We start from the raw sequence: 12,715 nt of genomic DNA, 5'->3' as shown, positions 1-12,715 counted from the left end.
TGATTTGCGTTCCCTCTCCCGATACTCTTTCCTAGGGTTTAATCAATTTCATTAAACTTGCCCCAAAACCAACTTTTGGCTTCAGTTCTCTCTCCCCTCCCTACTTGTGTGCTTTCACTGTTACGTCTTTGTTCTTTCATTTCCTTTGAATTTGCCCTGCGATTACTTTCTCTTTTCTTGAAGTGGAAGTTTAGTAATTGATTTTTTAAAAAATCAATACCTCTTTTTTAAAAAAAGATTTTATTGATTGATCGATCGATTGAGTGCATGAGCAGAGGGAAGGGCAGAGGGAGGAGACTCTCCGCTGAACAGGGAGCCCCACGCGGGTCTCAGTGATCCCGGCCCGAGCCAAAGGCATACGTTCAACCAACTGGGCCACCATCCCTCAGCTACTTTTTCTATACGCAAATAAGACAGACATACTAAAATTTGTTATGTGCAGCTCAAACAACATTTACAGGTGAATTTATAGCCGAGGTGCATGCACATGAATCATAGACATGCTGCTTACGGTTGGTGCACGTTTATGTAGAATTCTGTATGGATAAATTTTTAGGCAGAAATATTGTAGGGTCCTTAAGTTTGTCACTTGGGGATAAGTTCTTGTCCAGTTATTATAGATTAGATAATCTGTTACAGGAATGGTAGAAAAGACACGCACATGTGCACTCTCTCTCCCTTTGCCCTTCTTTCTTTTCCCTCTGCCATTTTAGAGAAGTAAGTCAGGTTTTAACTTTATTTTTCCAAATAAATGTGTCACCTTTATTCTTTTTCCTCTCCAGTTCCCACGTTTAAGCCATAAAATACTGAAGTGTATAGTCACAGGTATTGGACAGAATCATTAAGTCTTTCTTGTGTCATAAATTTGTTACCTGGCATTCAGGTTTCTTTAAACATAGTCATAGGTTTGTGTTGGATGCTAAAAAATCTGTTTTTTAAACCAGGAGCTAGTAGAGCTTCAGTCTGTTTCACTCTCTTTTCTGTTTATTTTATTTATTTTTTTTTTTAAGATTTTATTTATTTATTTGACAGAGACAGCCGGCGAGAGAGGGAACACAAGCAGGGGGAGTGGGAGAGGAAGAAGCAGGCTCATAGCAGAAGAGCCTGATGTGGGGCTCGATCCCACAACGCCGGGATCACGCCCTGAGCCGAAGGCAGACGCTTAACCGCTGTGCCACCCAGGCGCCCCATCTGTTTATTTTTTTAAACATTTTTTATTTAAATTCAATTAACATACAATGTATTATTGGTTTCAGAGGTAGAGGTCAGTGATTCATCAGTCTTAAATTTTACTTATTTTTAAAATTCAAGTATAATTAACATACAGTGTTATATTAGTTTCAGGTATACAGTATGATTCAACAATTCTGTACCTTTCTCAGTGCTCATCACAGTAAATGTATTCTGAATCCCTTTCACCTGTTTCACCCATCCCCCACCTACCTCCCCTCTGGCAGCTACCAGTTCTCTATATTTAAGACTCTGCTGTATGTTAACTATAATAGAATTAAAGGGTTTTTTTTTTTTTTTAATTTTTTTGGGGGGGACACCTGGGTGGCTCAGTTGGTTAAGTGGCTGCCTTCGGCTCAGGTCATGATCCCAGGGTCCTGGGATTGAGCCCCACATTGGACTCCTTGCTCAGTGAGGAGTCTCCTTCTCTCTCTCTCTGTGTCACTCTAGCAAATTAAAAAAAAAAGTTTGTGTCCATTTGTTCTTGTTTGTTTGTTTCTCAAATTCCGCATATGAGTGAAATCATGGTATTTGTCTTTTTCTGACTTATTTCACTTAGCATTATACCCTCTAGAAACATCCCTCTTGTTGAAAATGGCAAGATTTCAAATTCTTTTATGGCTAAATAATATTCCATTGTATCTTCTTTTCTGTTTTATACCCGTATTGTGCATGGAGTCCTAACTTCTTTTGCAGTGTTTTGTGGCTTGCATGGCTTTAGACAAATACTAAACCTGTACTCCAGTGTTACTTTTATTTTAAGGTACACCTGATAATTTTTAGAGCTCTTCAGTTTGTGATATTCACCTGTTAATGCATCTGCATTATGTTCTCTTCCATCTAATAGCTCTTGACGTTTTTTTTTTAGAAGACTGATGATTAAAACAACAAAAGAACAAAACCATATTCTTAGCTATCTGTAAAATCCCTCACTTTTGCCTTCTTACTCTCTACTTTTTAATATTAGGATTTTAGTTACTTCACGAGATTTGACACTATTGGACCAAGGAGAAACAACCATAGCATTAATCATTATCCAATTTAAGGGTCCATTTTCAATATGCTTTTTACATATTGGCATAAAGGGAATTTCTAAGATTAATAAAAATTTTCACTTCGTGTATGATTTTTAAAGGAGAAAGGATATATAATTTCCACAGGAGGAAAATTTAGCCTCTGGTATGTAGTAAAAGTTGGTCTTCAGTGAAAGAGCCTTGGCAAAGTACTGTGGGATGAAAACTCTTGGGTGCGGTTGCTGGGAGGGTGCAAACTTTCTGGAATGTAATTTGGCAATATATATGTCAGTACCCCTAAAAAAGTTTATATTGTTGTTACCATATTTCCAGGATTCTATCCTATGGAAAAACTGAAGTTCAACACAAAGATTTATATACTAAAAAAACCTCATTACAGCTCTGTTTATGTTGGCAATAAAAATGACAAAATACTAAATATCCCTTAATTTTAACTGACCATTAATCAGCTTTTAAAAAAAGATTCTTAATGATGTGGGAAAATACTCAAATGTTGAATGGAAAAGGACATAGACTTAAGCAGGTATAATCCCAATTTAAAAATTTTGATGGGATTTTTGGCGCATGGAACAAAGATTGCAAGGAAATAATTGAAAGTGTCAGTGGTGTTTATCTGTTGGTGTGCTATTACAGATGTTTTCATTATTGTTAGCTTTATTATTTCTACATATGTACCAGGGGAAAGGGTTTTAAAAAAAAATAATAAAGCAGACTTCCTGAGTTATATATTTTAAGTGCTAATATTTCTTTTGGGCTTCTAACACTTGAATTCTGTGCTATGGATTTCATTCTTTTGTCTTGAGACTAGCTGTCTTGCACCTGGACAGTGTTCACCATCTTAAATAAAAGCTCACCATTTGGTTGCAAATTGGCTCTAGGAGTTCATGTATAAACTTTGTAAGTAGAACATATTAATGGTGATATACCCAGCTGTCTTTAGTACAAGCATTTACTTATGCAACTGCGCATATATACTAAAATGGTAAGAGGATTCCCTCATCTATAAGGGCCATCAACCTACAATGGGTAGAAAATTCAAGAACACACGAGTAAAAACCAGGTTAAAATCTAGGTCAGTTTCAATTTAAAAGAGAAAATACCATCTGCTATCTCTTAATATGAGGGTCATAAAGTTCATTTACTTGGTTGCAGAAATATTATGCACATCTAAAGAAGGGGTAAAGAGATATGCTAAAAATAAAGAATGCAAGTGAATAAAATTAGACCTACTAGTTGAAAATGACGTGGCTTAGGGGCACCTGGGTGGCTCAGTCGGTTAAGCGTCTGCATTTGGCTAGGTCATGACCCCAGAGTCCTGGGATCGAGCCCCACATCAGGCTCCCTGCTCAGTGGGGAGCCTGCTTCTCCCTCTGCCTGCTGCTCCCCCTGCTTGTGTGCGTGTGCTCTCTCTCTCTGTCAAATAAATACAATCTTTAAAAAATAAATGACGTGGCTTACTTAGAAACCACAATCACAAAGTTTTAATAGTTGTTTGGGTAGTAGTTTGAGACTAGGGAAATTGCTGAGTAGAATAAAATTTATTTTTCCCCTTCAAGCTAAAAAAGGAAAGTTATAATTCAGAAACTTACATCTATGAAATGTGAAATGCATTGTTTCATGTTTGTACAATAATTCCTGTTGTGACAGGGCTCATATAAGGGAAATGGAACTAGAGAAGCAATATACATTGCGGTTAAGAACACAAACTTCAGAGCTAAACTTGGATTCAAATCCTGACCATAGAATTGGAGCTCTATAACCTTGGGCTAATTACTTACTGTCTGCGTTTGTGCTATTAAATGGCTGTTCAATACTTCTTAGGCTGTTAAGGATTAAATGAAATTATTTTAAAACGTAGCACAGAGAATACCTGAAACATCATAAGTTTACAATGAATTTATCTTTAAAATTTATTGTTTTACCCTAATCTGTGTTAGTGTTTGAATTATTAGATGTTGTATGTATGTTATAGAAACCTAAATCTGGAATATCTAATTTTTAATTAAGACTTCATCGCCTGATTCTTCCAATGAAAATTCCCCGGCAACTCCCCCAGATGAACAAGGTCAAGGTGATGCCCCACCACAGCTTGAAGATGAGGAACCTGCATTTCCACATACTGACCTGGCAAAGTTAGATGACATGATCAATAGGTGAGTTGATTTGTTTTGTTTTCTTAATGTGTGTAATACGCAGGAAAACCAACAGTTTCTCACCATAGTGATGAGTAATAATAAAAGAGAAAGAGTGGACAGAAATATCACCGTAGCCACACTGTCTCCTTAGTAGCCTTAACATCTTAGTGCTTACCTAGTACTTTGTAATGCATGGTTTTTAATCAGGGAGTTAAAAAGTGTCAATAAGGTTTTCAGATTAATGATGATGACCCAAGCTGAGGTGTTTCTGAAGTAGAACCATATATGTGATTTCCCTTTTTCAGAGTTGATGAAGATTTTTTTTCTTTTTTGGTATGTTGGTTGCTATGATTGCTGGATGATTTTCATAATTATTGTATGGTCCTGAGGTAAGCCCGGTCATTAGAACATCGAGTTCCTCAGAGCCTGCCCCTTGTGAACCCTTGACTAGTCTGAGACAGTTAACTATCTCAGCTATTTGTTTCTCTTGATCATCACCTCGGGGGCAATTTCAGAGTATAATTTTTTATACTTGTAGTTGAAGACTCCAAGAGAGTGAAAGTTTAAGCTTGTGTGCAGGGGAAGAAAAAGATTTAAAGATGATAAGGTAAAGAATGTGTTGGGGAATCCCCACATGGCTGTGGTCTTCACCAGGCTGTGGGCTCAGTGAGTGAGTGCTAGGGAGGTGTGATACCCCCCCCCACACACACACACAAAGGGAAAGTAAGGAAAATACACATATAAGTATTTGCCTTACTAAATTTTCTTGTTGTGTTTCACTTCCTAAAAATCAGTTAACACTGTTGACCTATATAATAGAAGGGAAATAGAAACTCCTTGCATTTTTTTTTTTTTTTAAAGATTTTTATTTATTTATTTGACAGAGAGAGAGACAGCCAGCGAGAGAGGGAACACAAGCAGGGGGAGTGGGAGAGGAAGAAGCAGGCTCATAGCGGAGGAGCCTGATGTGGGACTCGATCCCGGAACGCCGGGATCACGCCCTGAGCCGAAGGCAGGCGCTTAACCGCTGTGCCACCCAGGCGCCCCTGCATTTTTTTTTTCAGTAAATTCTGATGACATAAGTAATAAAAGTGTGCACTACTAAACATGGAAATATTATGTTGATAAAGTTCTACAATATCCTTCTGTACATACATCCCAACAAAAAATTACTAACAATAACAAGTATGCTCTTCAGATGACATTTACTATCATTTGTATTGATTTTTCTACAGTTGTGAGATTTTTACTATATCATTTTATAACTTGCTTTCCTCATTTCATTTATCTTGAAAATTTTCCTATTATTTTTTAATTCATTGTTTTTAATAGTATATTTGAAAGAACACATTAGCTGTGATTCCAGTAGATGCCTATAATAATGGTATACAGTGAATTGTAGTAAAAAAACCAGAAATCATGTAAAGTTATCTTAATGTTCCTGACTATTCTTTCTCTGTAACAGAGACATAGCAAAAGGTTTTACTGGTGCTTTTTGCTTTCTGTCTGGTGATTGGTGGTTGTTAGTAAAGGGTACATCTTATGCAGACTTCAGGACACAGTTGTCTATTAGCAAATAAATTCTCGGGAAGAGAAATACCAGTGCTATTTTAATGTAAATAAAAACAATGACAAAGGTAGTATGCATTTGTTTTTAATAGATTATATAGTCATGGAGCACTTTTTCTCAAAACCAGGGTTTTGGGAGCAGTGAGGAGGGTGAGGAGGAAAGGATAAGGAAGAATGGCCTCGGGGATGGTTGGGCTGCCACTGGGGCCAGAGAAAGCACCACCTGGGTGCATGCTGCATCCTTTTTGGAAGGAGAAGGGTACCCGTGGAGGTAGCTCATTTAACCTTCAGGAAAAATTGACAGATTATGAATTGAGGCAGAAATCCATTTTCTGGGGCGCCTGGGTGGCACAGCGGTTAAGCGTCTGCCTTCGGCTCAGGGCCTGATCCCGGCGTTATGGGATCGAGCCCCACATCAGGCTCCTCCGCTATGAGCCTGCTTCTTCCTCTCCCACTCCCCCTGCTTGTGTTCCCTCTCTCGCTGGCTGTCTCTATCTCTGTCGAATAAATAAATAAAATCTTAAAAAAAAAAAAAATCCATTTTCCACCTGAATTTTTCTCCTTTTGAGGAAGTTGAAGATAGCTAAGAGGTTCATCAGAGCAAATCCTGAAAGATCACTTTCCTATGAACTTGAACAATAGGTATCCGTTTAATTGATACTTGATTATTATGGTAGTTTTATGTTTTATGGTATTAAAATAATTTCCCTCTTTCCTTGTTATCTTTTGTTGGGCAGTTCCTTAAAAAAAAAAAAAAACTGTAGAGACGACAGATGGAGCTTAGTTTCACAAAGCAGATATTCTGCCAACCTTGTTTTAATATTTTAATGTTTTTTAATATTAATATTTAATATTTTCATGGTGAGGTGAGTAATTACAATTAGTAACTCATTTATAGTGCCTTAGAGTGCAACCAGTAAACATCATTTTATATTATTGAAATTCTTAGGCCTCGATGGGTGGTTCCAGTTTTGCCGAAAGGGGAATTAGAAGTGCTTTTAGAAGCTGCTATTGATCTTAGTAAAAAAGGTAAGTTCAGATGTTCTTATGCTTTTCATAATGTATGCTACTAATACACTTTCACTTCATCCCTGAAAACTTTCTCTCTTACAAACACTTACTGGATATTCCTAGATTAGAAATCTAACTACGTTTTCTTGCTATGGCTTATCATATATTCCTAGAACAAGGGTTCAGATCCTTTGGACAGCCTTCAGGGGGTGTTTGTGAACTCGCTGAAGTCACACATAAAATTAGTGTATATTCATTTTTAAACTAAACTGTCTAGTTCATGTCGATTATTTTTTTTAATATACAGAAAAGATTTGATTTTTTTTCTAAAAGATAAAAAGGCTTGAAAGATGAGGTCTGGTGTTTTTACCTTGTCTAGACTTGAAAGCTTGATGTTGGAATTGATCATTTTTTCTAATGACTTTGGTCTGCTTTAGGTGCAGTTGAATTCTCAGCAAAGGACAACTATTATAATCTCTTTATTTTTAAGGCATTGGAAATTAAGATAAATGGCAGTAACATTTCAGTTTCTGAAATAGGGTAGCCATGGATATATTCTAACTATCATTAGACACTGTCATAGTTGAAGTTGATTATTATAAAAATTAATCTGCTTACGTCAGTCTCACTCCATGGCAAGGGTGATCTTTCCTTTATCTTAGAATAATTACCTTCCTTCATTTATGTCTCCACACCTTTTTAATCTTGTAAAAAAATAATCTAATAAACTATAAAAATACATTTCCAGATTACAATTATTTACCACCACTCAAATTTCTTTTGTTCTTTTACACATTTATTTGTTAATTGAGCAAATTTTTGAAGACTTTTCCACTAGGCATGTTCTAGGTCCTGACTATATAATGATAGGTAAGAACACATAATGGTATTTCATTTAATATTCATTAACACTCGCTATCACCCTCGCCCCCAGCTTTCTTTTCTGGGTCCATGGTTTATTTTAGGCAAGGTTCAGATTTTTAAATACAATACTGAGCTTAAATGTCCTCTCTTCTGTATAATCAAAATCACAGAACACTATATACAAATTGAATAACTTTTCATTTTGTCTTCAAGAGTTAAAGATTTTCAAGGGGCACCTGGGTGGTGGCTTAATTGGTTGATCATCCGACTCTTGATTTCGGCTCATGATGATTTCGGCTGAGGTCATGATCTCGGTTGTGATATCCGGCCCCGAGTTGGGCTCCACACTGAGTGTGGAGCTTGCTTAAGATTCTCCCCCGACCCCTGTGCACACCCATGTGCTGGCTCACACTCTTTCTCTAAGACAAAAAAATAATACTTAGAAAAAAAGAGTTAAAGATTCTGTGTTTGGCCGGGCAGGGCATGTGGCTCTGTTGCCTTTCTGAAATCTGATGAAATTAAAGCTATAAAGAAGCATAGATGCTGGGACAATGAAAGACACCAAGACAAAACACTTCATCTTACTCAATGAAACACTTGTATAGAATAGTGTAGGGATACTGGTGTCTAATAGGTCATTTACAACCAAAATAAGATTTTAAAAATAGTTGTGAAACATCATTTTCTAAGTTTTACAAGTTTATTTTCAGGGAGTAAGATGCTATGAAGCATTTAGATTCCCTCTCAATGCTACTGGTAACTATTTTGCATTTAAGATCTAGTGTCATAATTTGAAATGTTTTCAATTCACCTCACTATTACTTGGTTTGATGTACTTTTGTATACTTAAATAGTTTTGAAATTCATTGAAGATTTTGTTTTTCAATCAGTTACCTTCTTGATACATAGGACCTTTGATAATACTTACATATTTATCTTTTTGACCTCTTAACAATAGATAATGCTGTGATTTTTTTTTTCCAAAGCTAGTCTGAATTTCTTAGCTATTAATGAATAGTTTAACTTATTTATTACTTTCTAATCATATAATTGGACATTTTGAGATAACCAGAAAAATGCTTTGTTTACATTAATTTTTCTTCCCTTTCTTAGGCCTTGATGTTAAAAGTGAAGCATGTCAGCGATTTTTCCGAGATGGGCTAACAATATCGTTCACTAAAATCCTTACAGATGAGGCAGTGAGTGGCTGGAAGTTTGAAATTCATGTGAGTCTTGCATTTGACTTTAAAAAAATCAGATTTTCATGGTGATGCCTGTGAGTGTTTTCATATATATTTTCGTGTGTGTGTGTGTGTGTGTATTTGGTTGTATATTTGATACATTAATTGAATTAAAGGGTGTAATATTGAGGAACTTTTAAAAAATACTTGTAAATTATAATTTCTATCGAAGGAAGCATAATCTTCTAGGAGTGTGAGGTTTAGAGTTAGAGACCTTTGGTTTAATCTGTCTCCTGGATTCTCAAGTGCCTTGTGACCTTAGGCAAGTCACCACGTTTCATTAATTGTGAGATGCACCACACACCCATTTTATGTACCACTAAGGAACAAAAACACCCAAGATGGGGAATCTAGTATCTGGGACACAAAGGGTCAATATAGAGATGTGAAAGAAACCTGTATGTCTCAATCATAGCATCTTAGAGAGGGTCAGAGTCTCCTGAAAATTTAAACAACAGGCCAGTATTCAAAGAGTTTGGTAATTTGAAATCAAATTATAGTTGTGAAACAAAAAAAATCCTTAAATGGTCTAAGGCTTGTGGTATGCCCAAGTGATTGGCAGAAGCAAACACAGGTTTTCTCTACAATACCTTCAGTTGAAGAAACTATGCATTGTTTATAAGATACAGTGAAATTTCAGAGATTTTGAAAAGTAAAAAAACATGCATCTTAGATTGATAAAATGTTGTAATTACCCCCCCAAGTCTCTGTTCCCTATTCATACTGTGGAAATCTGGTCATAAGTTGTGAGGCAGATATGTTTGTGCTCTGTGAACTATTTTTCAAATATAACCGTAGCACAAAAGTCCTCCCATCTTTTAATTTAACATGTAACTTTAAAGAAATGGAAACTTTGGAGGTGCTGTCAGACTTTTTCATTGAGGTTTAGATAGCAAATCTATTCCACATTGGATAATTAATATATTGTGTAGATTTTAGAATTGCTGCCTCTAGTGTACAAATTCCAAAGAGGAAAAACAAATGGTACTTTGCATCTTGTCTGTAGACGCAGGGCAATGCCTACTTCATTTTTAAGTAAGTACTATGTAAAGGGTAGTGAATGTTAATTTGGTCTTTTGATACATCAGTTTGATCCCAATATTAAACAATTCAAATGATCAATATAAAAATGGAGAGATCATAATTAAAATATAGTTAAGATGGGAAGATATTTCTATTTGGAGTTGCAGTGTTTTGATCTTATAAATCACCTTTCCTCCTTATATAACAGAGGTGTATTATCAACAATACTCATCGCCTGGTGGAGTTATGTGTGGCCAAGTTGTCCCAAGACTGGTTTCCACTTCTAGAACTTCTCTCCATGGCCTTAAATCCTCATTGCAAATTCCATATCTACAATGGTACACGTCCGTGTGAATCCGTTTCCTCAAGCGTTCAGCTGCCTGAAGATGAACTCTTTGCTCGTTCTCCAGATCCTCGATCACCAAAAGTGTGTTGGTTTGTTATTTTCATAACTAATACAGTTTTGCTCTGCCACAGAGCTGTAAAAGATCCTAACCATCTGTTAATGTGAAGAAGAGTAGTTTCATGTTACTATTGAAAGGGATTCTGTGTTATTTTGTGTTTTGGATTCTTTTTTCCTCCCCAGCTTTACTGAAGTATAATTGACAAAATTGTTTTGGATTGTGGGGTTTTGTTGTTGTTGTTGTTGTTGTTGTTGTTGTTGTTGTTTTTTAAGCTTTCTCCGTGTAGTTAGTTCTCATTGTCTTCTGCTCAGCCCTTTGGGACATAGTCATAAATTGGGTTATATGAAACAGGCCATAATTTTCCTCATAACTAAGAGTAGAATAGAAGATGACTTTGACCCAAGGCCATGATCACTGTGGACGTTCTACTGTTTTGACTTCAGGATCAAGTGTATCCTACAGATGTCTAATAATGTGTTGTAAAAGTAAAATTACAGAAATTATAAATGAAAGCCAAATAGTAAAACTTAAAAATGTCAATGAAATATATATACGTCAGTGTGAAAGTTCTCGTATGTAAATTTTCTGTATTGGCATAAATAGGATACAAGATGAACTATCCCTGAACTGTTCATCTTTTAATAAATATTAAATAACAATACATAGTTTTTAAATTTTAGAATTCAGGGAGACTTTTGATTTTTTTTTTTTTTTTAAGATTTTATTTATTTATTTGACAGAGAGACAGTGAGAGAGGGAACACAAGCAGGGGGAGTGGGAGAGGCAGACGCAGACTTACGATGTGGGGTTTGATCCCAGGACCCTGGCAGATGCTTAACGACTGAGCCACCCAGGCACCCAAGAGACTTTTGATTTTTTAATTTAATTTTTTTAAGATTTTTATTTATTTGAGAGAGGGAGTAAGCACGAGAGAGCATGTACCAGCGGGGGGGGGGGGGAGAGGGAGAGGGAGAAGCAGACTCCCCACTGAGCAGAGAGCCCAACACAGGGCTCAAACCCAGGACTCCAGGTTTGTGACCTGAGTTGAAGGCAGACGCTTAACCACCTGAGCCACCCAGGTGCCCCTTTAGGGAGACTTTTTAATATTGTGGGCCTTATAAAAAGGAAAACCCAGCCAGGAAAATTTGAATTTATACATAAAACTTCAGGTTTATTCTGTTAAAAGTGGAAATTCTCAAAATGTGTTAAACTGAAATTTTCTGATATTTCTCAAGATTCATAGTGTTGCCACTTCATGCTTATTTTTGGTTTGGTAAATTAGTATCTAAGCAGTGACAGTCTCCAAAATATACCTGTATTTCTTTTTCATTTTTGCTGTGTATGTCGGTGATAATCTTCAAAAGACTCACAGAGAACAACTTGGTTTAAAATGGCTTCTGGTTGAAGATCTTTTATATCTTTCTTTGAAGCTTAGCTCTTCTTATTACTGATTACAGTGTTCCTAATTGCTTAAAGATACATTATAGATGAAAACATAGGAAGATTAGCTTTAGACTGATTTTTTTTTTTAAATTTGTGCACATACACTATTTTATATATACATAACTATTGAGTATATCAGACCATTAGTCTCATTCGTTACTTGAGAATTGAAGTACAGAATTGCTGAATGCCATAAGGGACTGGTGAATTAAAGTGCTCAAATTTTTAATTGTTTTGAATTAGCTTTTTTTAAAAAATTAATTAATTAATTAATTAATTAATTTGACAGAGAGAGAGAGAGAGAGAGAGACAGCCAGCGAGAGAGGGAACACAAGCAGGGGGAATGGGAGAGGAAGAAGCAGGCTCATAGCAGAGGAGCCTGATGTGGTGCTCGATCCCATAACTCCGGGATCACGCCCCGAGCCAAAGGCAGATGCTTAACTGCTGTGCCCCCCAGGCGCCCCGCCCCTAATTAATTGTTTTGAATTAGCTTTTTTAAGACCAAATAAAAAGGTCGGAAAATACTGTATGAACTTACATAGAAAAGTGGTGGTTAATTTAGTGGAGAATTTAATTGATTTAGACATAAAATCCTATCAAAACTACCTTTAGGTTACATATTGTCTCTTTGAAAGCCATTACCTAATACCTCATTTTCCCTTTGTCCTGGACATGTTTTTTTGTTTTTCGTCTTGAATAGCTGTAGAAATTATTTTTGATTAAGACTTAGTAGCAATATTACATCCTCCCCCCCCCCCCCC

At 36.3% G+C, this 12,715-nt stretch overlaps 1 protein-coding gene across 3 annotated transcripts in view; it reads left to right on the top strand.

Moving 5' to 3' along the window:
• Nucleotides 1-12,715, top strand: part of USP9X (ubiquitin specific peptidase 9 X-linked) — a 165,401-nt gene that overhangs the window by 65,162 nt on the left and 87,524 nt on the right. For all 3 annotated transcript variants that reach the window (XM_040632858.1, XM_040632862.1, XM_040632856.1), the window contains exons 3-6: nt 4,272-4,417; nt 6,918-6,997; nt 8,957-9,069; nt 10,316-10,534. In XM_040632858.1, the coding sequence (XP_040488792.1) occupies nt 4,272-4,417; nt 6,918-6,997; nt 8,957-9,069; nt 10,316-10,534 (558 nt within the window). The remainder of the gene's footprint in view (nt 1-4,271; nt 4,418-6,917; nt 6,998-8,956; nt 9,070-10,315; nt 10,535-12,715) is intronic.

This window comes from Ursus maritimus (assembly GCF_017311325.1).
Source record: "Ursus maritimus isolate PB19 chromosome X unlocalized genomic scaffold, ASM1731132v1 scaffold_X1, whole genome shotgun sequence".
Taxonomy (NCBI): Eukaryota; Metazoa; Chordata; class Mammalia; order Carnivora; family Ursidae; genus Ursus; species Ursus maritimus.
This window is presented reverse-complemented; position numbering and strand designations above follow the sequence as displayed.